Here is a 26,729-nt window from a genome sequence, read left to right on the forward strand (position 1 = left end):
TGAGGATGTGAATAATTTCATAGCTTGCGAGTCGAGGAAGATGAGTTTCAGCAGGAGGATGTTGCTACCTATGTATCGGATTGAGTCTGTCTAGAGCAGACATATTGTTACAACTAAATATTCGTCATGGATTAGCGGATGTTGATGTCATAGATAGGTCTTTAATGTAATATTATTTTGTATGTATCTATGATGTTATAATCTCGTAGCTTCGGCTATGATTTTCTCAGAACTTTATGCTCTACGATGTAAGAGTTTTATGCTCGTAATCATTCTTCAATTAATAAGACCGAAATGATTTTCCCTTTCAAAAAAAATATATATATAGGCCTAATCCAAATAAAAATAACGGCACTTTTTAGACAAGGAATAGATACTCACACCTTAGCAGTGGTCTTAGACAAAAGGTTTTACAGCATTCTTACCAGCTTCACCAAATTTTACAAACCAAAATAATCAAAATGGTGAGGCTGAAAAGTGAGGATGGACTTAGGGCTGTAAACGAGCCGAGCTTGGGCGAGCTTTGGCTGTCCAGGCTCGGCTCGTCTATTTTGGAGTCAGGCTCGAGCTCGAGTCAAGCCTGACTTTGCTGCTCGAGCTCGGCTCGACAGAGTATGCACCCTGCTCGAGCTCGAGCTCGAGATCGACTATTTTGCTCGATCTCGAGCTCGAGCCTGGCTCGAGCTCGACTTTGTTTTTTTGTTATTTTTTTGGGTAATTTAAATGTATTAAATTACAAAAATCATCCAGAATATTTTGCACCTTAAAATACTAAAAAATACTAAACAAACATATCAGATTAATGTCAATCTTACAATTAAAACTAACAAAATCAACTAAAATGCTAAAGAATATTAAACAAATTCAACATATTAATCCCAACATTACAATCATCCATACAAAATCAACTAAAATGTTAAAAAACATTAAGCAAACATAACATATTAATCTCCACCTTACAATTCCATACACAATCAACTAACATAATCAACTAAAATGCTAAAGAATATTAAACAAACATTACATATTAATCTCCACCTTACAATTCCATACACAATCAACTAACATAATCAACTAAAATGCTAAAGAACATTAAACAAACATTACAGATTAATCCCAACATTACAGTCATCCATACAGAATCAACTAAAAGTCTAAAATGCTAAAAGACATTAAACAAACATTACAGATTAATCCCAACATTACAGTTATCCATACAGAATCAACTAAAATGTTTAAAAACATTAAACAAACATAACATATTAAACTCCACCTCACAATTCCATACACAATCAACTAAAATGCAACATTGTACAATAACAATTATTTTCCATCTGGCAGATCAATCTCCACCATCTCATCATCATCCGTATCCTCCACCTAATATAACAAATGCAAAGTAATTAGTTCAAATACAAGATATTAAGAAACTGAAAATAATAAAAATAATTTAGGAAAAATTAAAACTTACCGAACCACCTCTTTTTAGCCCATACATTGCTCTCACCCAATCAGCCCCACATAGTAATTTTTTCACTGTCTCAGGTGCTAGTGAAGCTCTATGGGGATCAATAACCCTTCCCCCAGCACTAAAAGTAGACTCTGAAGCCACAGTAGTAATGGGGATTGACAAGATATCTTTGGCCACTTTAGACAAAATACGGTACTTCAAGGTATTGGCTTTCTACCATTCCAATGCATTAAATTCCACACCCTTCTCAGGTATGAATACACCTTCTTCCAAGTATGTGTCCAAGTCTGATTTAATAGGTTGCTGCACTGAATCAGTAGTTCTAAGGAATGACTCAAACAAATCCCTACCACCTTCACTCTTTTCAGAAATTACACTACTACTTGAAGCACCATGTGAAGAGCTTTTATGAACATCATGTTCCACAAGGTTTGCATTGTGCTCATTGACATACATAGCATAAATTTCTTTCATTTTACTTTCAACAAACTTAATATTTTCTTTAGCTTCATCCTCTTTGTAGATTTTTGGAAAGCAAAATTTGATCAACATCATCTTACACCTTGGGTCCAGAATTGCACCAACTGACATCAACAAATTACACTCACCCCAATATTTATCAAACTTGATTCTCATTTTGCGTGCCATGGAACTAATGTATTCATTTTCATCATTAGATTTCTTCTGTAGGACCTCCTTCATCTGCCAAACTTCAGGAAGGAATAAGTTAACTGTCGGATAATCACTGCCAGATACAATATTGGTTACCCGGTTGAATACCTCCAAGAGTTCACACACATATTCAACTTTAACCCAATCCTCATCTGAGGGCACCCAAGTAAACACATTATCATTATAACTATACAAAGGGAAAACTTCCCTAAACTCAAGTGCAGTTGCCAACATCATATAGGTACTATTCCAACGGGTAGGCACATCCAAAAACAGTTTTTTCTTAGACAATTGCAAATTCGATGCATGCTCAGCAAATTTCAATAACCTCGACTCAGATGCAACTAGGTATTTAATACCATCCCTAACACAATCAACAATTGGCTTAATTTCGGTCAACCCAGCTTTAACCAACAAATTAGTTACATGTGCACAACATCTAACATGAAACAGCCTCCCTCCAACAACCAACAATTTCCTTTTGTTAAAAACATCTCGTAACCGCTTTATTGCTAAATCATTAACACTTGCATTGTCTACAGTGATTGAACAAATTTTATTATCAATACCCCAATCTCTAAAACATGTAAGCAGTGTCTCAGCAATTGCATGTCCATTGTGTGGAGGAGGAAGATGACAAAAATTCAACACACGCCTATTTAAACCCCAATTTGCATCTATAAAATGACATGTTACAACCATGTAAGAAGCATTTTGACATGAAGTCCACATGTCAGTTGTGATGTTAACTTTGTTAACCTTACTCAACAAAAACTTCAATTTTTTTTTCTCTTTCTCATAAGTGGCAAAACACAAAGCCTTAGCAGTAATCCGAGAAATCTTTCTCCAATGTGGTGTGCAAGCTTTCATAACCTTGTTATATAACACATGCTCCATTATCATAAAAGGGTACTCATGATAAAGAATCATGTGAGCAATAAGTTCTCTCACCTTAGTCTCATCAAAACGAAAATTTGCAACACTATCATTAGCATCAACCGTCAAAGTCTTCTGCTTCTTAGATCCTATGAAACTGAAACAACTTTTCAAATGCCTGTTCAATGTAGATGTAGTACTAGATTTTGTTTTTTTGAATTTAGCCTTACACCATTTGCATTGATTTTTTTTCACACCACCTTCATCTACTTCAACAAAATGATTCCAAACAAAAGAGGTCTTCTGCCTCTCCTTTCTCTTATGTGAATTCATTGAACTACCTTTTTCTGTATTTGAAATCCTAACCAATCCTGATGTAGCAGTATCAGGAGCCTCAACACTACAAGTGTCGTCATCTATATTAGCACCTAGGCTAATTTCGAACTCATCCTCATTCTCATACTCCTCAATTGTATTTTCATCAACAAGTTGCAACTCATTGACGTCAGCATCCGCCATGTTGCAAGTTAAACTTCAAACAAAAAATTTATATCAAACTTCCATAGAATATCATATAGGAAAATAAATATATGTGGAATATAAGTTATTGAATATTTGATAGAATATTGTGTCTATAAGCATGTGAAGTGAAGAAAAGTTTTGCTATTGAAACTGAAGTCCTATGGCATTGTCTCTGTTAATTATTTACCATACACACAACTAGTATTTTGATGATCAGGTCAAATGACTCATTCAGATGGCCCTGAAAAAATACAACTGCAAAAAGAAAATGAGCTACTTACAGTAAGAAGTGTGAAGGGGGTAATCTTCCGTTCCACCGATAAACACAGCAAAGAAATGTCTCACCAGCAAGATTACTGTAAACTGCAAATTAAATCAACAATTAATTAGCCTAACTTTAAAATGTGTCGGCAGGTTGTTCAAACTTCAAAGCATAGAAAAGCTAAAGAGTAATTAAGAGTAGCCTTTTAAACTAAAGAGTAATTAAGAGTAGCCTTTTAATCAAGATTAGTTATATAATTAAGAGTAGCTTTTAATTTAATTTTTATTTTTTTATAAGGTAAGTAGTCTTTAGTCTTCAATCATTTTTTTTTTTTTTTTTTTTTTTTTTTTTTTGACATGTCCACACAAGAGGGGGGAGGGGGATTCGAACTAGTGACCACCGCTTCATTAGGTGTGGTCCTAGCCGATTGAGCTACCTCTTGGGGACTAGTCTTCAATCATTTGATTATTAGGAAAGTTGCGTATAATATCTTCTTTAGGAATATATTCCTCCTATATAGTCCAAGTCTAGTTGCAAAAGTATAGAGAATTATGTTAATAGTAGTCTTTAGTCTTCAATCATTTGATTATTTTAGGATGTAATATTGTCTTTAGGAATAGTCTAAGTCTAGTTGCAAAATTAAGTATATTTTCTACAAGGATACTTTTACCCCTTTATCTGTGTTTTTCTGCAAAAACGACTCTTACAACAAAATCCATACTCTAAAAGGAAAGGGTATTACAATAACATTAATCCTATCCTCAACAGAAACATCAAACTACTGATTAAAAAAAAAAAAAAAAACCACACAAAACCAACCTCTAGCAAATAATATGAGAAATACAAGAGCATTGCCTTCAAAGCCAGTTATTTAATAAAAGGCCAACACCCCCACACCAATCAGCCCTTCATCCTTGTTCAATCTGCCTCGATCCTCATCTCCATATATATCAGGCAAATCACGTCGTCTCCGTAATAGAAATATAGGCAAATCACCCAAGTTCTCCCATCAACCAAAACAATGAATAAAACAACAAGAACTAAAATACAAACCCCCCCCCCCCCCCAAAAAAAAAATCACAGTAATTACCACCCGTGTAGCGAAACCCCAAACCACCGACCACCCAAGAAGAAACGGAAAAAGAAATAACCCAAAGAGAAAAGAAAAACCCATAAATCTTCTCACCTCCTCCGCCTCCGATCCGCGGCGTACTGCGAGTCTGCGAGAGTGAAACGACCTCCGAGAGCGGCGTGGATAGTGGGGTTGGCAGCGGCAAGTTCCTGGAAACCGGGCACGATCCGTTCAGCTTCAGCCAGGCGTCAAGGTGTGTGGTTGCTGCGGTGATGCCGTGATGGTGGTGGTTGTTGTTGAGGGCACTGGGTAGTGGTAGGAGCGGCAACAGAGATAGGAGGCGAGGAGGATGGTGGAGACAGTGAGAGGAGAGGCGAGACTCGAGAGAAGAGAACGGAGAGAATAGAGATCAGATTTAGGTTAAATTTGGGTTCTCTGATTTGCAACCGTTAGATTTGGAAAAATAATTAAATTTTAATTATTAACGGTTTGATTTGTTTTACCAAAAATGTATCCCATGTGGCTGTTTCTACCCTGATCTGCTGTGCTTGTTTAATATGATCCATTGATCATATAAACGTTTTCAACATTTAATATTACTCGTCAGATTAGATCAAACAAGGCAAGCTTATGGTGTCTCTGTTACACCATATACATTTTTCTTAGTAAATGCTTGATAGTTGTCATCCATTAATATCATCCAACGGCTATTAGATCATCAAAACATTTTGGACGGCTACGATTACACTAATATAATTATATTCCATATATCAAATTCAAAATTCAAAATTTGGGAATTATGAATAAAAATTGTGTTATGTAGTATTATTTAGGGAAGTTTGTTATTTTAATTTCAATAATTACAATTTTAAAAATTGTGTTTTTTTAATCGCGTATTTTTTTTTCTTATTATTGTAGATTAATTATTTTTTAAATCACAATGTAAAACGCTTTATGTCACACACTTACACACACTAATCACTATTATCATATTACATATAGTATTATTTAGTTAATATGTTAAAATGTTAATGCTTAACACGGGTCAATTATATAATGTCAATATTAATATATATTATATTTTATATGTAAACATTTATATACTTTTTATGGGTATATGGTTGTATCATTATCTAATTTATATGGGTAATGGTTATGGGTCAATGTTAATTGTTATAACTTATATACTTATATTATATGTTCTTAACTTCTTATTATCACGATTCATGATATATGATTTAAATTCAAATTGTTAAGTTTTTATTTACCGTAAATTGTGATTATAATGTATAAATTATAAGAAACATATTAGTTACTTAATTATTAATCTTTTTTTTTTTTTTTTTGAAATAAATACATTCCAATTTCATTGATAATAATCATGAGTATAATGCTCTTACAGTCGTACATCGCAGGAGCACAAAGCCCTAAAAATGCAAATTATAGCCGAAGCTATAAGGATACAACATCACCTAAAACCTTCGCTAACCTATGACTAATTTTCAGTTAATTTTAGTCCACTCGAAGGTTTGGACTAAAATTCACATCCACGACCTAAAAGATCTGGATCAAAGTTCAGTTCACATCCAAGCAGGCAGATCAAGTGGCCAAGCCTAATTACAAAACAGAAGCAAGAAAACCGAAATACTCAAACTCTAAGTAATAAATTCATATGATCTAATGGTCGTACACTCATACTTAAATTTTATGATCATATTATCTCACAATTAATATTAATATTATCTTAGATCTAAGATCATGTAATACATCATATATGTTTTATAAGAATAAAGTATATAATTATAATGTATTGATTAAATAACACAATAACTTATGCAGATATACCATATGATTATATAATGATTAATGATTATGTGATATATACGATTCCAATTTCCAAAGTATAAACTATCTAATTATAATATTTGTATTAAATGACACAATAACTTCTGCGGTTGTACACTTGTACTATATAATTATATCATATGATAAAATGATTAATATATATATATATATATATATATATATATGTGTGTGTGTGTGTGTGTGTGTGTTTTTATATTAATATATACATATATTATATATATAATATATATACACACATATATATAAATAACAAAAAAAAAAAAACAAAGGTATATAATATATTTGTTATTATTGAGTAAATGAGTAATATTGATTATATATTGTTATTTATTACTTAATAAAAAATATACGAGCCGAGCTTAATAAGCGAGGCGAGCCTTATACGAGCCGAGCTCACGAGCTGCTCACGAGTTAGCCGAGTCGAGCCGAGCTTGTTTCGTTTAATATTCGAGCTAGGATTTGTGTTCACGAAGTGCTTCACTTAATATTCGAGTCGAGCACGAGCCGAGCTTATGCGAGCCGAGCCCGAGCTTGCTCGCGAGACGCTTCGCTCACTTAACAGCCCTAGATGGACTGCAATTCAATCACCTCAATGCTTCTTGGAAGATCTCCACCAAGGCCTTGATCTTGAACATCCTAGGCTTGCTTGGCTCCATCAAAAGTTGGGCGCCAAATGGGTTGTTGTATCAAGTTTCACTATGAGCACTCCCTTTCTGTTAGTTTGCTTTAGGGAAAACTTCACTTATTACTTGTATATTTCATCACTTTTGCAATCATACCTTCAAATATTAAAAAAGTGTATTCTGAAAAATTATAACCCTGAATTGACACATTTTAAAGTTTAAAGATATAATTGCAAAAGTGATAAAATATTTAATTTGCTTTGTTAGACCATCAACTTGATAGTGGAAAGGATCCCATTTGTAAAAGTGTTTATCTTTGTTTTCTCTTGTTTGTTGTTTGGTTGTAACTTTCTCATCTAGCGAAAAAATAAAACACAAAACATTCATCAAAACACAAAAATGGTTTTCACACTTACATTATATTATAACATTTTTGTAAACAACAAAAAAGAAACCCCTAAAATACATTAGCAACCATACCACAGAAATTAATGGGTTATGGTCTAATGAAATAAGATTTTGGCCAAACTAGGTCGACCTGATTAGACCCAACTAATAAACAAGTCAATTTCTTTTGAAAGAATTGCTGATATTATTGCATGCTCAAAAATACACGGATCAACAGTTATTCAGAGCACTCCGCTCAGAAGAACAAAGTCCCCTTAACATATCAGGGAAATCACTGTTCCACGTTCGATCCAAATTTATCGTTGTTACCATCTTAGCCACCATATGGGCAGCCTAGTTTGCCGCACGGTTCACGTAAGCCATCGTCCATCTGGTGAAATGTTGGAGTGCAGACCGAATATCTTTTACTAGGTGGCCTATACGGCTCCAATCAGGAGCAGCGATAACCATTTTTGCGTCTCCTTCAAGATTAATCCGCAAGAAGCCCCTTTCGCTAGCTAGTTGGAGGGCCATTCTCGCTGCTACTACTTCAGCTGCGACTGGATCCAATAGACCCTGATGCGTTACACTCCTTACTGCCACCAACTCACCTTGGGAATCTCGGATAACTGCTCCCAGCCCAGTCCATCCCATCTCCTTCCTGATGGCAGCATCCTAGTTCACGGTATAGTACCCGGGTTGGGGAGGTTTCCACTTTTCCACAACCATACGTCCAGTCTACACACTAATCCGTGGCAGGCTTTGTTGGGCTTGTTGAAACTCATGAATAATTGCCCTTGCTTGCACATGAATAGCATCTGGCGGGGTGAAAGAGCCTTCATGGATGAGTTCATTACGCCTTAACCAAAGTCTTCGGACTATGACCACAAAAACTTTGAACTCCTCCTCGTCACATTTTGCCAGCATTCCTTCTGCAATCCGCAAAAAATCGGGGTCAGCAAAAGAACTTTTTTGGAACTTCGTGCAACCCCCACTCCAGACATCCTGTGTAGAGGGACAGTGCCATAAAATATGACTTATTGTTTCTGCTTCACGGCCACAAATGGGGCAGCCCTGATCAGTAAGCACCTTGCGACTGTACAATTTGGCTCTTGTAGGTAATAAGTCTTGACAGGCCCTCCAAAAACATACCTTCTCCACATGTGGTAGCTGAAGTTTCCATAGAATTTTCCAAACAATACTTTTGTTTCTCTGATAAGAGCATTCGGGCCCCTGAGCAAGTTCCCATTCCTTTTGAATATGGTAGGCTCTTTTAACTAAAAACATCCCTCTGGCAATACCCCTCCAAATTAGCCTGTCTTCCTAGTCCGATTTGCTAATGGGAATAGTCTATATCAACTCTTGCTCCTCAGCCGAGAAGAGTTGGGCCAATAAACTATGCTTCCAAGCATGGCCCATTTCATCAAATAGAAGGCTTACCATTGCGGACGAATCTAATTCCGTGGGGGCATATTGGATCCGGTAGGTAGAGGGGTTAGGTAGCCATCTATCTTCCCATATTCGCGCTGTCTTTCCGTTCCCAATTCTCCATACTAGCCCTTCCTTCATGAGAGCACAAGAGCTATGAATGCTCATCCAAGCAAATGAAGGGTTTTTTGGTAGAGGCGCCTCAAGGATCGAACATTCCGAAAAATATTTTGCTCTCATAATATGGGCCACAAGGCTTTTTGGCATAGTCCACATCCTCCAAATTTGTTTTGCTAGGAGGGCTTTGTTAAAAGTAGAGAGATCCCGAAATCCCATCCATCTGCATGCCTTGGGAACCCCCATGCTATTCCAACTCATCTATGCAATTTTTCGATCGTTCGCCTTATGACCCCACCAAAACCTTGACATAAGGGAGTTGAGTTCGGAGCACAAAGATTTTGGAAGAAGGAAAATGCTCATACAATACGACGGGATAGCTTGGATTACCGCTTTCAAGAGTATCTCCTTCCCAGCTTGGGAAAGGAATCTTAACTTCCAGTCTTGGAGTCTTTTCCGCACCTTCTCCGTTATATTTTTGAAAGCTTTCATTCTAGATCGACCCACCAAATAGCCGACAAATTACTCCATTGGGCAAGAGTAGTCCTGCAAAACAACAAACTGTTATATGCAAAAAATAGATGGCTAATCTTGGGTCCCCTTCTGGAAGTGGGAACCCCTGATAATAGCCCATCCCTATTCGCTCGTGTCACCATGGAACCCAAGACCTCCGCACATATGAGAAATAGGTAGGGGAAATAGGGTCTCCTTGCCTAAGCCCCCTCGTGGGAGTAATATTTCCACACGGTTTCCCATTGATCAAAATCGCATAATGGACTGAGGAGACACACATCATCACCAACCGTATCCACCTCTCATCAAACCCCATTTTTCTCATTACTGCCTCCAAAAACCTCCATTCTACTCGGTCATAAGCCTTACTCATATCTAATTTAACCGCCATGAAACCCTTTTTACCCTTCAATCTAGTATTCATAGTATATAGGGTTTCATAAGCCGCTAAAATATTATTTGTAATTAGTCTCCCCGGGATAAAGACACTTTGAGATGGGGAAATGATATGAGGAAGGACCTTCTTAAGCATATTGGCAAGTACTTTTGATACTAATTTATAGACTACATTACAGAGGCTTATGGGTCGGAATTCATACACACTTTCCGGATTACTGTTCTTGGGTATGAGTGCTATAAAGGTTGAATTCATATTAGAAGGCATAATTCCAAAATTGAGAATATCAAATATACCTCTACATACCTCCTCTCCCATGATTGTCCAATTCTATTGAAAAAAACATGCATTTAATCCGTCTGATCCGGGGGCTTTTAGCGGCGCCATTTGAAACAAAGCTGCACTAATTTCTTCCGTAGTAAAATCTGCCATTAAGTCCTCATTCATGCTTTCAGACACACGGGTCTCTATGTTCTGTAGACATGGGCCAAGATCCCCTTCACTGCCAGCTGAAAACAGATTAGTAAAATACTCAATGAAAGCCCTTTTAACCTCTCCTGTAGAAGTCCCCATCTGTCCATGCATATCTTTTATTTTCTCAATATTATTTTTTCTTCTTCTGGAGTTGGCACATGCATGGAAATAGTGAGAATTCCTATCCCTATACTTAAGCCAGTTCACTTTTGCCCGTTGAATTTCTTCTTGGCAGCCCATATGCTCCTGCCCCTGTAACATAGCTAATTTTTCCTTCATGTGTGGGATGTTCTCATTTATTGGCCCTTTTAATTTTTTACTCCATTGGGCAAGACTCTGCATGCATGCAGAGAGTTTATTTTCCACGTGGGTTCACCCTCCATGATGTACCCCTTCCTTCTCCCAAGCCATATTTATAATTTCCAAAAATCCCTCCTCCAGCCTCCATCCAGCTTCATACCACGGGCTCTGTCTTCGCTTTATTCGCCAGTCTTCCAGTTTTTTTTAAGCTTAAAACCAATGGAGCATGGTCTGATGAAACAGCGGCTTCCACCGACACCCTTGCTGCTGGAAAGCATGATCTCCATTCCAAATTTGCTACACATCTATCGAGCCTCTCCTTTATGATTGCCCTTCCCTCCCTACAATTGCACTAAGTGTATTTGGGGCCTCGGTAACCCATATTTAACAGATTGCACTCCTCCAAAGTGTTTTGGAATTTCTCCATCTGACTCCTTTGACGTACACATCCCCCCCATTTTTCCATCCTATTGACGATCTCATTAAAGTCGCCTATACATACCCATGGGTGAGGTGTCAACCGGGCCAAATACTTAAGTAGTTCACACCCCTCATGTCTTCTATTCATATCGGGGTGACCATAAAACCCCGTAAATTTCCAACACTTGTTGATGTCCGGTCCATTTATGGTGGCGTTGATGTGTCTCTGGCTATAGTTTTGAAGTTCCACCTTAACCCCTTCCCTCCATAGAAGACCCAAGCCTCCACTTCTCCCTACACAGTCCACAATAAACATCTTGGAGAAGCCCAATTTTATTCGCATTTGTTCCATTTTTTTATTACGTAACTTGGTTTCCATTAAGAAAACCAAGTCGGGTTTCTTATCCTTCACCATTCGGCAAAGATCTTGAACTGTCCAGAGGTTCCCAAGCCCCCAGCAGTTCCAACTAATAATGATCATTGCGGTCGGCGGGGCTGGCTACCAGCCTCAGCCAATCCTGATCCATTTGACATTTCATTCTCTTCACCAACCTTTCGACCCTTCTTTGATTTACTCAAATTTTTCTCCTTTCCAGCATCCCTGTTAATTTTTGTTCCGAGTGATTCCTCCAACCATTCTCTCTCCTTACGTTTCCAGGTCACCAGAGCGCTTCATTATTTTTCTGCTCACTAATATTTGTTTGAGCATCCTTGACATTTTTTTCGATCTCAGCCAATGTAATACCCGTGTACACTCCTCCAGGATAGGCCCGCTTTTCCCCACTCCCCTTTTGGCCCAGTAAGTGTACTGGGCTCCCACCTTACTCTCGTTTTTGAGTAATCCCCACGCCCGGCCCACATAATGGTTGCTAATCTGGATTCTTCCGCATGATTTCCTTTGGGGGGTGAAAATCTTGGACTTTAATACCTTCCATCACAGTCCTCGCAATCTCCATTTCTTTCCTTTAACGTGCCCATTTAATACCCATATGTTGACCAGCCGTTGGGATAACACTTTCCTTTTCAGTATATTTCTTCTCATGGAAAATTCCTTCTCCATCACCATAATTCTCGCCATCATATCTGCGGTCTCCCTGATTTGGTGCTGAATGGAATGTTTCCGGAAAAAACTCCTCCTCCCCATCGCCGGTGAATGCTCTTTCTTTGCTCTGGTCTTCTTCTCTCCGGCTTCCACCTGCTCCCCGCCTAGATCGTCTGTCTTGGTCTGAGGATTCAGAATAATTTCGCCCAAGCTTCGAGGTACCTCCCCCTTGATTCCGGTCCGATCTCCTGGTTGGGGACGGTGCTCTTAGCCAAGGGCCATATTGAATTGTATCCTTTTGGTTCTTCATCTCGTTCCTCTTCGAGCACCCTCCTGGGCCGTGGCATATGACTCCACATTGAAAGCAGAAAATAGGCAGTCTTTCATATTGGAATGGTATCCATCTGGTTTTCCCTTCTAAACTCATCTTTCGACCACGGGCAATGGGTTTAGCCAAATCGAGAGAAATCTTTACCCGAAGGTATTCCCCCTATCCCACGCCACTTGCATCCGTATCAACCGCCTCCACTACCCCAACTGATGCCCTGATCTTGCGTCCCACCTCTCGCCCCATACATCCCAGTGGTAATTGAAACATACGAACCCAGAAAGACGCCCTATCAAACTTGATTTGTGCTGGCAGAGTGTGATCGTCATAGTCCTCAATGAGAAAGAGGGTAACCTCAAAGACCCACGGACAACGCTCCAATACGCGCTTTTTATCCCTGCCATATTCAAACTCAATAAGGAACAGATTCTCCCCCAAAACTTTGAAAGACATTTTCCCTATTGGTCTCCACCACCTCTGCAAAGTATTCTTAATCGTTTCCTTACTCACATATCGGTCAGCCACCAGCTTCCCAACAACGCAATCCTTCCCCCTAGTAGTTACCTCTCGAAAATCTGTTGCCTGGACTTCGATTTCCACCTACTCTCCTTCTTCCAGAGAGAAATTTTCCCACATCTTCGCTAAATCCTCTGCCATTTGACGCACTGCTTTGTAAATTCCTCCATAGTCTTCACTAGATGCGGATACTATTCCTTCTCCTCTAAGTTGAAACTGGAGAGAAAACTCTTCATTGGTATTAGGTTTGTGCAACAAGTCAATTTCAGATCAACATGCATTATGCATATTCCGTATAAATTTAAATTACACTTTTAACTTCATATACTTTTCATTCGGTTAATAATTATACTTAGTGAGGAGGAAGCTTTATTGTGTTATTTGTTGTAATTTAATCTTTAGTTTATTTATGACAAAAATATATTTTACTCCTCCAAAGTTTTACCACATTTTTCACTGTTGAGTCCAAATTTAAAAATTGGTAATGTAGTCCACCAAAGTTTTCGAAATTTTTAATGTAACTCATCCGTTAGTCAATTTTGTCTTATCTAACAAAAAATGGCTTGCGTGTGCCAGACATGCTTTTTTGGGTGCAAACTTTTTAAAATTGCCTCTAAATACACACATACAATTCCCAAAATTCCCCAAATTGGTTATTTTTTATTTTAAAAAAAAAATAGAGAAAGATTAGGGGTGTTTATAATTCGCCACCCCATGGCCAAATAGGGGGTTTGGGAGTGGTTCCAAACCACCTCCATTCGGCCCCTTAGGGGGTGGTTCATTCTGGCCATATAGGGGTAGTTATAGGCTTATAGCAAACCTTTTTTCTATTTTTTTTTGGGGGAATGGGGACATTTAGGACTTTTCAATCCTTAAAAACCCACTTGGAGCATATGTGGACATTTTTATGTTAGAGAAGATCGAAATTATTAATGGAGTTGTTACATTTAAACATTAAACTCAAAATAAAAAAATTAGTACAACTTCTGATAGGTTAAATGTATTTTTATTACTAAGGAAATTTTATTGGATGGTAATATTATTTTGATTAGATATTGTGTTGAGAAGTGGACTATGTTTATTACTAAGGGTTATGGACAATTTGATATTAATCATTAAATTGATTATTCGTAATCTAGTCATGAATGTGTATAATTGATATAATTTATTCTTATACCATATGAAATTGTGTTAATTAGGTCATACAAACTATTTGGGTCAATTTAACCAATTTATATTAAACAGGTCAAAACGAGTTGAATAGGTCGTGTTTGAGTTGACCCAACACAATATATTTATTAAACGGATTAAATGGTATTGTTGTGTCACCAATTTATTTAAATTGATCTTGTTAAGGTTGAAAGATTTAACTCGTTTAATCAAATGAGTTGAATTTAAATTCACTTATAAACTTGTATACTTACAACTCGACACAATACAAACTCGACCCATAAACCCAAATTACCACCCTCACTTTTATGCCATCCCATTATTAGTGAGTGATAATATGACATACCATTCCTTGCATTCTCTATAAAATGCTTCTAAGCACATTACCTTCGAAAAATTGCTACTTTACCCAAAAGTTTTCATGAGGGACGCTACTAAACCAATATAGAACCAAAACAATATTTCTAATCAAAATTCTTTATTGATGTCTTCAAAAGGTAGTTTAATCGGATAAAGACTACGGGTTCATTTGAGATTGTAATTTTAATAAATGCGATTTTTTAAATCGCAAAGGTGTTTGAGCTTATAGAAATCACAGATTTTTCTTCTTCATATTTTATATTAAATGCTTTTTAAATTACAATGCCAAATTTCTTACGTTTTACAATATTTTTTTAAAATGCAAGCTATTCTTGCTATTTATTATTCTTATGAAATCGCAATCTTAAACAACGTGGGAATTTCCCTTTTCCATTTCCTTTAAGAGGGAAAATCAATTTAAATTTAAATGTCTGGCAAAAGAAGTTCAATCATCCAACTCCAAATTAACTAATTAAAATTGCTGGCAAGAGAAGTCCAATCATCCAACTCCAAATTAACTTTTCAAAAATCCATAGAAAAGAACAATAAAAGGGTCCAAAGCAGGAATTGTCAACAGTTGCGGGGCCCCAAAAGTATCCCAGTGTCTCACGGTGAAGATTTTTATACAATTCCTATCTCCGCCACGGCAAGCCGTCACCGTTTGACCCAAGACTTTTCCGCTTGCGGGCAAATACTGCATACGCATCTATCATTAATGCACCCTCGGGGGCCAGCTTCGCATCTAACCGTTCACACAGCCTGACATAAACAAGGAAAAGATTTTACTGAAATTAAGCAATAAATTTTGATACGTATATTTAATTATTTAATGAAAAATATTTAATTTCCATCTTTTGTTCAAATTAATTATTTAATACTTAATACAATAAATGTTATATAAACTTTCATGTAAATTTATAAGGGAATATAATTCATTTTCTAGTGAATTAAGATTATATTTTATTGTATATATTAGTGTATTATTTAAAAATTTAAAATGATGTGACAATATAATAAAATCTAGTATATTTGTGAGAGACTTGATGTAAACGCTATAATATCAATAATAACATTATAAAAAAAAAATTTGTGAGGGGAAATGATTAAAATATGGAATTTTTTAATGGAAAAATAAAAGAAAAATTGTGTATAAAGGTTACACATAGAGTTGATTGGCTTATTTTGCATATAAAATTCATAGAAGGAGAGGATAGCATGTGATGTGAGCAATTATAAGGTCAATTTTTTTATTTGCATAATTAATTCTAATCGAATAATTAAAGTCAAATGATTCCATAGGTGGTGCAAATTGAGTGGTGCACATAGTATCTTTTCTTCACCAAATGCCTCTTCCTACTATTCGAGGGACCAAAAGGAACACTAGTCTGATGCCACTTGACCACTTGAAAGTTTGCAAGTAGTATCCTGCGGGCAGGTTCACATGCCTCTACGCCTTTAGACAACTTTTGACATTTGTGCTTTCGTGTTTTTTATTTTTTAGTTGTTCTTTGAAATGTAGGTTGTAGAGATTAATTGTGGCTATTTTATTTGAGTGTGACTACAATAGTATCTATCGGCTAGAAGCTGCACATAAAGAATCTTGACGGTAAAAATCACATGCACTCTCTCAATTTCAACTAAGAGAGCCCGTCCGATCAAAATAAGCTAATATGGTCACACAAATCCAATAAAATAATAATATAATCAAAATATAATAGGTAGGAGTAGTAGGATTGCTCAAAAGAAAAAAGGCATAATTGCCTTGATTAAACAATCATTCAATAGACTTACCAAAAAGAAAAAAAAAAAAAATCATTCAATAAAAGATTCGCATGTGACGTGGCAGAACACAATTTGATAGTATCATTATGTAAAATACACCTTCACCACAAACAATCACACCCCCCGCCCCTTGGCCCATTCCACGGCTCGAGCGCCCATCCAGGAAGAACAACTCTTCTTCTTCTTCTAGAAAGCGGCACGCAGCCCTAGGCCCCGTCTCGCCTCATATCTCCACACGCCTCTCTCTGACAACAAATTCATAATACGCAGAAACATACACGAAACCATTGCAAAACCCCTCCCACTCCTCTCTGAGCCAATCCTTATCCGACGCCGTTTTCATCTGGATGCGTGACCACCACCATTATCAGCATCACCAGGCGTCATGTATATAACGGCGTCGTCCTCAGCCTCATCAATCCTCAGAGCCTCTTCTTCTTATCTTAGGGCAAGGCTCGTCCCTCCCTCGCTTTCTAGAACCTTGGTTGCTTCTTCGCCTCCCAAGGCTTACCGATCCCTCAACTTCTCCTCTGCGGTTCGGTCCCTCCGGTACTCCGCCCCTCGCTGGAGTCACGGTGTCGATTGGCGCTCTCCGATCAGTCTCCGCTCTCAAATCAGGGCCGTCGCTCCCGTGATCGAACAGTTCCAGAGGAAGATCTCCACCATGGGTACAGTGTCTAAATTCTGTTCATTTCCGAAGACTTCGGAGCGTTTTTTTTTTTTTTTCTTTTTTTGGAATTTCTTGATTGGTTTGTGATGTGTGTTAATTTGTTTGCTCTGTTTGGGTGCTGAGAAGAGGGAAAAGAATGAAACTTTTCCAGTACTACAAAGTCAGCTGTGCCGAGCTGAGCTTTAAGTAGTTGTACGCTCTGTTTGGTTGCTGAGAAAGCTCAGGAAATAGAAAGAAACCTGAGAACATTTTGATTCGCTTTTGTTTTCTGTTGTTCTTCGTTTCGTACAATTTCTCGGCTATTATCAGAGCAGTGGTATTTCGGGATCTGTAATCGCGAACAAGAAATGGATTCTGTTTCTGATGCACTGAATCTAGCTTATAAATTCCTGGAAACGATGTAATTTTGGAGAATTTCATGCAACAGAAGGATGAAGGAAGTGCAACAAGGGTCGGTCAACGAGAAAAAGGACCTTCAATCTCGTTCTCTGTCTTCGAGTCTTGGTTCAGTTCGTTCCTCTCTCGCCCAATCTTACTAATAATAAATAGTTTCCCTCTCGTTTGATACACTCCACTACTCTAGTCAGCTTAGCTTAGTGTTTATACGCTCTCTTTGTTGTCCGTGAAAGCTAAGGAAATAGAAAGAAAACAAAATACAAATATCAGCGCTTTTCAGTTGATATTCCTTTCCTGCATTTCTTTCAACGGTTTAAGAGAGGATGCTCAGGATCTCGAATCAGGAAAAAGAAACACATTATTCTGAATTTGTGATCACTACTATGTTTTTATTGTTCTTGTTAATATTATTATAAGAATTTTTGTTCTTACTATTGTTGTTATCATTATCATCATCATCATCACTATTCTTATACCTATAATAATTGTCGTTGTTATTATTAATTTTATAGGTGGTAGATTCAGCTTATGGTAACTGAAAATGAAACATATACATTTTTTTTTGATACATATGAATTATACAGATAGTGAAGCTAATGCACAGTTTTTGAATAAGCACATTTTAATTACTAAGAGGAAAATTTAAGCTCTGATTGTTCATCTGCATGGTTTCAGCTTCTGAACATCCTTTTAAGGCAAACTTGACAAGTCTTCCGAAGCCAGGAGGCGGCGAGTTTGGAAAGTTCTACAGCCTTCCGTCTTTGAATGATCCAAGGATTGGTAACTTTTTTCTCCTCACTACTTTTTACAGGATTATGTTTGTTTTATTGCAGCAAATAACCTTATCTGTCCACTACATCATAGCCGTTCTATTACTGATAATAATTACCCATATATGCATAACAGAGAAGTTGCCGTACTCTATCAGAATCCTTCTTGAGTCTGCAATTCGTAATTGTGACAACTTCCAAGTCAAGAAGGAAGATGTTGAGAAAATTATTGATTGGGAGAACACTTCTCCAAAGCAAGTTGAAATTCCCTTCAAGCCTGCTCGTGTTCTCTTGCAGGTAACTAATGGAGTGAAGCTGAGTCTGTAATTATTTTAAACATGTCTCTTTCTTCTAATGTTTCTCGTCTGTTGCCAGGATTTTACTGGAGTTCCTGCTGTGGTCGACCTTGCTTGTATGCGGGATGCCATGAACAGACTTGGCAGTGATTCTAACAAGATCAATCCTTTGGTGCGTGTTGTTCTTATAATCCGTCCATGTGCTATCATTGAAGTTACTGATATAGGTCATTCAGATATCATTTTTGGGCTACAAGTTTCATATTTTGGCTTAGTAGCGTATGGGTGTATCTTGACCTCGAATAAGATTTTTTCGTGGTTTTGCATCTTATATTGATAGTAGTAAAACTATTAAGTGTCTGTATAGCAATCACATTTTGTTCTGGGTTTTCGGTTACTTGAGTATTTTTTTCTTCCTAGATAGCTTAACACATGGTGATGATAAAGAAGTCTTATATAATATTGCATGGCGTGATATGTAAACTATTTGCCAATATTTTTATGCCACCCTACCAGTTATATTAGTTATATTCTTAATTATTTTGTCTTACCATCTCTCTTGTTCTAAACATGCAGGTTCCGGTGGATCTTGTAATTGATCATTCGGTTCAAGTTGATGTAACAAGGTCTGAAAATGCCGTGCAGGCCAATATGGATCTTGAATTTCAGAGAAACAAGGAGAGATTTGGTTTTCTTAAATGGGGATCTACTGCTTTCCATAACATGCTTGTTGTTCCTCCTGGTTCTGGTATTGTCCATCAGGTAAAGTAGTTTGGAAGCAGACTTGAAAGATCATATGATGCCGGCTTATATGACTCGTATCTTTTTTTTTTACTACGAATGTGAAATGAAAATTGAGAATGTTGGATCTCTATAGAGAGTCTTATGCGGACTTGGCATGGAATGACTCAAAGTGTTGAATTCTCAGGTTAATCTTGAATATCTCGGACGAGTTGTTTTCAACACTGACAACATACTCTATCCTGATAGTGTGGTTGGAACTGATTCCCATACAACCATGATTGATGGGTTAGGAGTTGCTGGCTGGGGAGTTGGAGGTATTGAAGCAGAGGCAGCAATGCTTGGCCAGGTAATTAAGTTCTGACCATAGAATGTATAACCATGTAAGGACTGCAGAAGGCATATTGAATTCTATTTATTTCATTTATTTTGGACTCTCTTGTATACACCTTACTGCTTACTTGCGCATCCCCTTGAATGGAAGAGTGTGCTGAAGTTATTCTTCTTACGCCTTACAATTTGACATTGACAGCCCATGAGCATGGTGTTGCCTGGTGTTGTTGGGTTCAAGTTATCTGGAAAATTGCGAAATGGTGTTACTGCTACCGACTTGGTTTTAACTGTGACACAAATGCTGAGAAAGCATGGCGTTGTTGGCAAATTTGTTGAGTTCTATGGTAATTTAGTTTCCATGAAGTTGAGGTTATCTAGTATTAAATTGGAAGGGTTTGTTCATGCAACTAGATGGATATAAGGTTATCATGTTTGAATGTACTTGTAGGGGATGGCATGGGTGAGCTATCACTTGCTGACAGGGCCACTATCGCCAATATGTCTCCTGAATATGGTGCAACCATGGGATTCTTCCCTGTAGATCGTGTCACTTTACAGTATCTCAAATTAACTGGAAGAAGTGATGAGACAGTGAGTACTTCACTTAATTATACTTGGTTCCTTGGGATATGAAATTCTTAGAGCATCATTTGAACTCCTTTGTTTCTTAAAATTAGGTGGCCATGATAGAAGCTTATCTCCGTGCAAATAAGCTGTTTGTTGACTACAATGAGGTAAAGGTTTTTTTATTTCCCCCCTATTTTTTAATTTGTAATTGTTTGACTATTTATTTGTATCATGTTTTCTTTGAGATGTAATGCTAACTGATTTTGCCTAAATTCAGCCTCAACTAGAAAGGGTGTACTCCTCTTACTTACAACTGGATCTTACGGATGTTGAGCCTTGTATTTCAGGACCAAAGAGGTGTATACTTTGTTCTTGAACAGACTGTCTCACATTGACTCTACTTAGTTCAAATTTTGCTTCTTGAACTCAATTTCATATGATTCATTTATATCTAACTGCTATTTTTTTTTCAGACCTCATGATCGTGTGGCTTTGAAAGAAATGAAGGCTGACTGGCATTCTTGTCTTGATAACAAAGTTGGATTCAAGGTTAGTCAAACCTATTGCTCCATTAATTATTATTTTTTAAATTTTTATTAAAATCTTTCAGCCTAATTAATCTACAAGATGTTTTGGGTCTATTTTATAATATAGTTATTTTTTTTTTTCCCTTGTAATCTTCTGTTTTCCCCCCCTCTATATATGAAAACTTCATTTAAGCGTGTAGATAATAGTTTTTAGTTTTAATGTATATCCATCAGTAAAGATTGAACCATAACATAGCATACAGGAAAGAATTAGTTCCCTATCCATGATTAGACTTAGGATACCTAGATTCAATGAACGACCCATGAAATCCTAGTATTCTATCTCAAAAAAGGAGAAAGTTATAACCATGATCACTCTCTCTTTCTTAACAGCCAATGTTCGATCATTCTCATAATTTCCATCAACATTTTCAGTTACAATTTTGCCTTGCTTTTACTGGATTCCATGTACACGTTGCTGTATATCCCTCGTATCCAAATCCACTATAATCACTACCATTGTCACTGCCACTAATTGGCCATGGCCCTGCCAATTAGACTATTTTGATGATTAATTCCACAAAATTTTTTGCTGCCGCCCCATCCTCCTTTTGGAACATCAAGGCACCTCTGATCTGAGCTACTATCAAAATGGTCATTGCTGCAAGCCTGCATCTCCAATCTGCTGCCACCTCCGTCTCTGCCAGTCCTCAGCCATGCTTTCACTATGGCCTTTGTGCACGATTCTCTCTCTCTCTCTCTCTCTCTAAGTGGGTGCATTACCAGGGACGAACATTACTGTTCCACGGATAATAATTGAAGTGATGATGTGGACTAATCTAGTCAGTTTATTTTTGTGTGGATATGATGTGTTTCATCACAGATATGGGTTGGAGATCTCCACTGTACCCACAAACTAGATAGGATCCTGATCCATCTATAGTGCACTTCTCTCTCTCTCTTTCTTTTTTTTTTTTTTTTTGAATTTCTTTTTTGAATATGTAGTTGTAATGCCATTCATGTATCATTTAGTTTTATTTACAATAGCTTTTCTGTATGTTGCTTGCCATTCTTCCTAAATGTCTTACCATACTACAGGGGTTTGCCATACCAAAAGAAGCACAAGACAAAGTGGCCAAGTTTTCATTTCATGGAGAGCCTTCAGAGCTTAAGCATGGCAGTGTTGTAATTGCTGCAATCACGAGCTGCACCAATACATCAAACCCTAGTGTCATGCTTGGTGCCGGTCTTGTTGCGAAAAAGGCTTGTGAACTTGGTTTGCAGGTTGGTCATGGTTATGTTTTACTTTTCACAGGACGAAACTGCCCTCTGATTCCTTTTCCCCCTCATTCTTCCCAGTTTGGAACGCACAACTTTTGTTGGCCTTCCTTTTACTATAAGAATGTAAAGGATTGATGTTTTGATGCCTTGGATCCTTTCTTTTATTATCCTATTGGTTAAATGCTAATTTGTGAATAATTTATCAGGTCAAACCATGGGTAAAAACAAGTCTTGCTCCAGGTTCTGGAGTTGTTACAAAATATTTACTCCAGAGGTATTTCTGATTATATATAGAAATATTTACTTTGAACATTCAGTATAAAATGCGTTTTCTAAATATGGATTTGCTTGATGCAGTGGCCTGCAAAAATATTTAAATCAACAGGGCTTCCATATTGTTGGATATGGTTGCACAACATGTATTGGGAATTCAGGGGACTTAGATGAATCGGTTGCTTCTGTTATTTCAGAAAATGGTAACATTTATCTCTCTATCATATGTTAATTTTGTTGAGGGATAAATAATTGCTATAAATTAAGCTTAGGCATGTTTACGTATTACTGAAATCATTGCCCTGTTTATGAGTTTCAATTTTCTGTGTAGTCCTTTTTTCTCTCTATTAATTATCAACATCTCCAACTAAATTTATCTGGTTGTTTATGCAGACATTGTAGCAGCTGCTGTGCTCTCTGGGAACCGAAATTTTGAGGGACGTGTTCATGCGTTGACAAGAGCTAACTACCTTGCATCACCCCCTTTAGTGGTTGCCTATGCACTGGCTGGCACGGTATGTAGTTTTAATTGCTAATGGTGTCTATATATTTTAGTTGTAAATGGAAGATTGATAGAATAATCTGCATAGTAGGGAAAACCTGGTTCTTTTTAATTCGTTTGATGTAAAAAATGTAATGGCAGAAGGGTCAGTCACAAGATTCCAAAGATTAAGCTCATTCACTGTAATTTACAACCTGGGTTTGAATATTCAAACTCTGGGACCGTTATGCTTTTTAATTTCGTTTTTATCCGTACCCATAGTTCATTATATTGAGGTCTAAGGCCAATATAATTTGCAAATTCCAGTTTCCGCTCATGGAAACCCATCATGGTTTGGCTGACACATTCAACATTTGAGTTGGTTGACATTAACTGGATAGTTTCAGGTTACATATCCCCTTTAAATTTGTGTTTCTATACAACATCTTGTGGCCTTATTATGATATAGCAAAAGGTTTTCTAGCAACTAGTATATTGTTTCCGTAGAAGGAGACTTATATACTAGAGATATGGGTAGGTATTTTGAATGAGAAATGTAGCCTTACAAAAAGTTTTACAAAAAAAGAACTTTTACAAAGTGATGTGGCACAACATGATTGGGTTTCTTAAAATTTAGATTTACCTCATTCCCAATCATGTTGTGCCACATCACTTTGTAAAAGTGTGTTTTGTAAAATTTTTTGTAAGCCTAGCATTCCTCATTTTGAATTACCTCACAGCTCTTTTCCCTGCCACAGCCTGACTCTATGTCATGCCCAATAATTATGAAGCAATAGCATGTTAGCAAGTGAGGAGTCAAACATTTGTAATAATTGCAATGATCAGCATGTGTATTTGTTATGACACGCAGCATATATTCACTTTTTGTTTGAATGTTGAAGAATTATTTATAAGTTATTTTACAGTAAACCTTATGGGGTAGTTCAATTAGCTGGGGACCACACTTCATGAAGTAGAGGTCACTAGTTCAAATTTTTCCTCCCTTGGACCCCAATTACTTATAAAAAAAGAAGTTATTTTACAGTTATTTTCTTTTTTACAAGTTAATGACCCATTGCATACAGATGGCTAACATGAAATTGTTTTCCAGGTAGACATTGACTTCAATAAGGAGCCAATTGGCACATCGAAGGATGGTAAGAGTGTCTTTTTCAAGGATATCTGGCCTTCCACAGAAGAAATTGCGGAGGTAGAGAATTATAATGATTAATTTTTGTTGTAAAAATTGAGAATTGTATGGCATAAATTAACTTTGGATGGCATACTATTTAGGCTGTTCAATCCAGTGTGTTGCCTGCTATGTTCAAAAGTACTTATGAGGCTATTACAAAAGGCAATCCCATGTGGAATGAGCTATCAGTTCCAACTGGCACCCTGTACTCGTGGGACCCCAACTCAACCTACATTCATGATCCACCATACTTCAAGAACATGACCATGGATCCTCCTGGAGCCCATGGAGTGAAGGATGCTTACTGCCTGCTGAACTTTGGTGACAGTATTACAACAGATCACATTTCCCCCGCAGGAAGCATTCATAAGGACAGTCCTGCTGCCAAATACCTCCTCGAGCGTGGGGTGGATCGCAAGGACTTCAACTCTTATGGAAGTCGCCGTGGCAATGATGAAATAATGGCAAGGGGAACTTTTGCCAATATCCGCATTGTTAACAAGCTCTTGAATGGGGAAGTGGGTCCGAAAACAATTCATGTTCCTACAGGAGAGAAACTCTATGTTTTTGATGCAGCTACGGTGAGTTTCTTCATATCAAATTGTTGCACAATTTTTCCTCGTCAACGTTTTTGCTTGAGATTTAATGGTATACTATGAATTTGTCCTTTTTTTTTGGGTGGCAAACACACACTTGGTCTGTTAGTAATGCTGGACCGTGTACAAAAAAATGGCATGCTTTATGTTAATAGTTAATACGTTCCTTTCTTTTTTGTGCATATTATATAAATTCATTGTGCGATTAATTATATTACTGTTGTTATTGGGGGAACTGTTATGACAGATATTTTCTGAGACGTTTTCATCATGTGAAAAGATAATTACTTTTGTGATCTGAAGTAGTTACTTGTGATTCATGGATGCCACCCTTAAGTGTAAAGAAGTTGTATTCTCCAAATGGTAATCACTAAATATGTGCATTTGATCTTGTGTCTATTTCAGAGGTATAAGGCTGCTGGGCAGGACACGATCATACTGGCTGGTGCTGAGTATGGGAGTGGAAGCTCTAGGGATTGGGCGGCCAAGGGTCCAATGTTATTGGTGAGTTTCTTAATTTTTTTCATCTTGACGATATTTAACGTGTCCTGCTAGTCATTTGTCTCACTTCTGTATATAACATATATAACAGGGTGTTAAAGCAGTGATTGCCAAAAGCTTTGAAAGAATTCATCGCAGTAACTTGGTGGGAATGGGTATTATTCCACTTTGTTACAAGGCTGGTGAGGATGCAGAGACTCTAGGATTGACTGGTCATGAGCGTTACACCATTGACCTCCCAAGCAACATTAGCGAGATAAGGCCGGGCCAAGATGTGACTGTCACAACTGATACCGGAAAATCTTTCACCTGCATCGCCCGCTTTGACACTGAGGTATTTCCCACTTTAATGTGTTTTATGGAGAATAGAAGGTTACTACTACTGCATGTGTTATAAGAAACTGAAATTGGAAACAAGATTTAATAATGCTTAAAATTGAATTAAGAAGAATTTTTACTTGTCATTCCCATATGAAATTACTAAAAAAAAAAACACGGTTCTTTCATGTTCAAGAAACATATGACAAACCTTAGACGTTTCATGTTCAAGAAACATATGACAAACCTTGTCCGTCTAATCGAGAGATATTTACCTGATTCTCTTGTTGCATTTGCAGGTGGAATTGGCTTACTTCCATCACGGAGGCATTCTTCAATATGTTCTCCGGAATTTGATCAAGCAATAAACGAGTGCATTGTTTGATTATCGGCCTTGCCGCATCCTTTTGAGTTCTCTTTGATTGTAAAATGTGAGGAGGGAATAAGCTTCTTAATAATAGAAAAAAAAATCCCTTTGATGGGACAGGAATTTTCGTTTCAAAACATTGTTATTGAGGGGTGCAACCATGTTGTTGCCTGTCAACAAAGGAAGAGCGTGTTTTTAGTATATTATTCTTTTTCCTATTTTGCGATCCTTGTTCTCAAAGTGTATATGATGGTTAGGGTTAAATTTGAACTGTTTTGATGAAAGAGTGCGGCATAGACTTTTGAGACTACATATAAATTATACTTGATGATGTTGAAGGCTAATCGACCAAATTGGTTTTACAAAAACACAGGACAAAATATTGATACAGTTCCAAACGGCTACGATTTGTCTTTTACAATGGCTTCTTCGTCATCATTGTCAATAGAATAATAATAATAATGTCTACATTAATAGTAATTAAAGAACAGCAATATGAAGACATGTTGCCTTCCTTCATCCTGGTTGATGGATTTTCGCTTCTCCTTCCTCCTATTTTTCCGTTTCCTTCCTTTTCCTGTACTTTTTCCCCACTTTTTAAGCCAGGTATATCGCCCTCCTCGCACACTTCCTCTACTACACCTTTCTCACCTCCCCATCGGAGTAGTGTTCTTCTTTAGTACATCCTGTCGTCAATCTCAAAGCAATCTTCCCTGCTATAGCATTCAAGCTCCTTTGGTGCCATAGCAGGTGGCTCTCCATCCAACTCACTCATCTCTTGTTTCAAAAACTGCCAGTTTGGTGGCCCCTTTTCTTGCGTTT

The 26,729-nt window shown here is 37.2% G+C and overlaps 1 protein-coding gene and 1 pseudogene across 1 annotated transcript; one reads left to right on the forward strand and one right to left on the reverse strand.

Annotated features, from left to right (window-relative positions):
• Positions 1 to 965: 965 nt before the first annotated feature.
• Positions 966 to 3,538, reverse strand: LOC132190741 (zinc finger BED domain-containing protein RICESLEEPER 2-like; annotated as a pseudogene).
• Positions 3,539 to 16,768: 13,230 nt separating this feature from the next.
• Positions 16,769 to 26,133, forward strand: LOC132180412 (aconitate hydratase, cytoplasmic). The gene is made up of 20 exons (XM_059593219.2): positions 16,769 to 17,266; positions 18,340 to 18,444; positions 18,571 to 18,731; positions 18,810 to 18,902; positions 19,307 to 19,492; positions 19,659 to 19,820; positions 20,004 to 20,148; positions 20,253 to 20,395; positions 20,482 to 20,538; positions 20,649 to 20,728; positions 20,845 to 20,920; positions 21,997 to 22,182; positions 22,386 to 22,453; positions 22,537 to 22,655; positions 22,846 to 22,967; positions 24,045 to 24,143; positions 24,227 to 24,706; positions 25,127 to 25,225; positions 25,314 to 25,556; positions 25,840 to 26,133. The coding sequence occupies exons 1-20, from the start codon at positions 16,984 to 16,986 to the stop codon at positions 25,906 to 25,908; spliced, it is 2,976 nt and encodes a 991-aa protein (XP_059449202.1). The 5' UTR covers positions 16,769 to 16,983; the 3' UTR covers positions 25,909 to 26,133.
• The last annotated feature ends 596 nt before the right edge of the window (positions 26,134 to 26,729 follow it).

The sequence above is a fragment of the Corylus avellana genome, chromosome 5, assembly GCF_965113065.1.
Source record: "Corylus avellana chromosome 5, dhCorAvel1.hap1.2, whole genome shotgun sequence".
NCBI classification, from domain to species: domain Eukaryota; kingdom Viridiplantae; phylum Streptophyta; class Magnoliopsida; order Fagales; family Betulaceae; genus Corylus; species Corylus avellana.

Bases quoted from the DNA above. Each gene is read 5' to 3' on its own strand.
- LOC132180412 (XM_059593219.2), top strand. From the start codon at position 16,984: ATGTATATAACGGCGTCGTCCTCAGCCTCATCAATCCTCAGAGCCTCT. The intron at 17,267-18,339 runs GTACAGTGTCTA...GCATGGTTTCAG, and splicing joins GAGGAAGATCTCCACCATGG to CTTCTGAACATCCTTTTAAG. The intron at 24,707-25,126 runs GTGAGTTTCTTC...TGTCTATTTCAG, and splicing joins ATGTTTTTGATGCAGCTACG to AGGTATAAGGCTGCTGGGCA.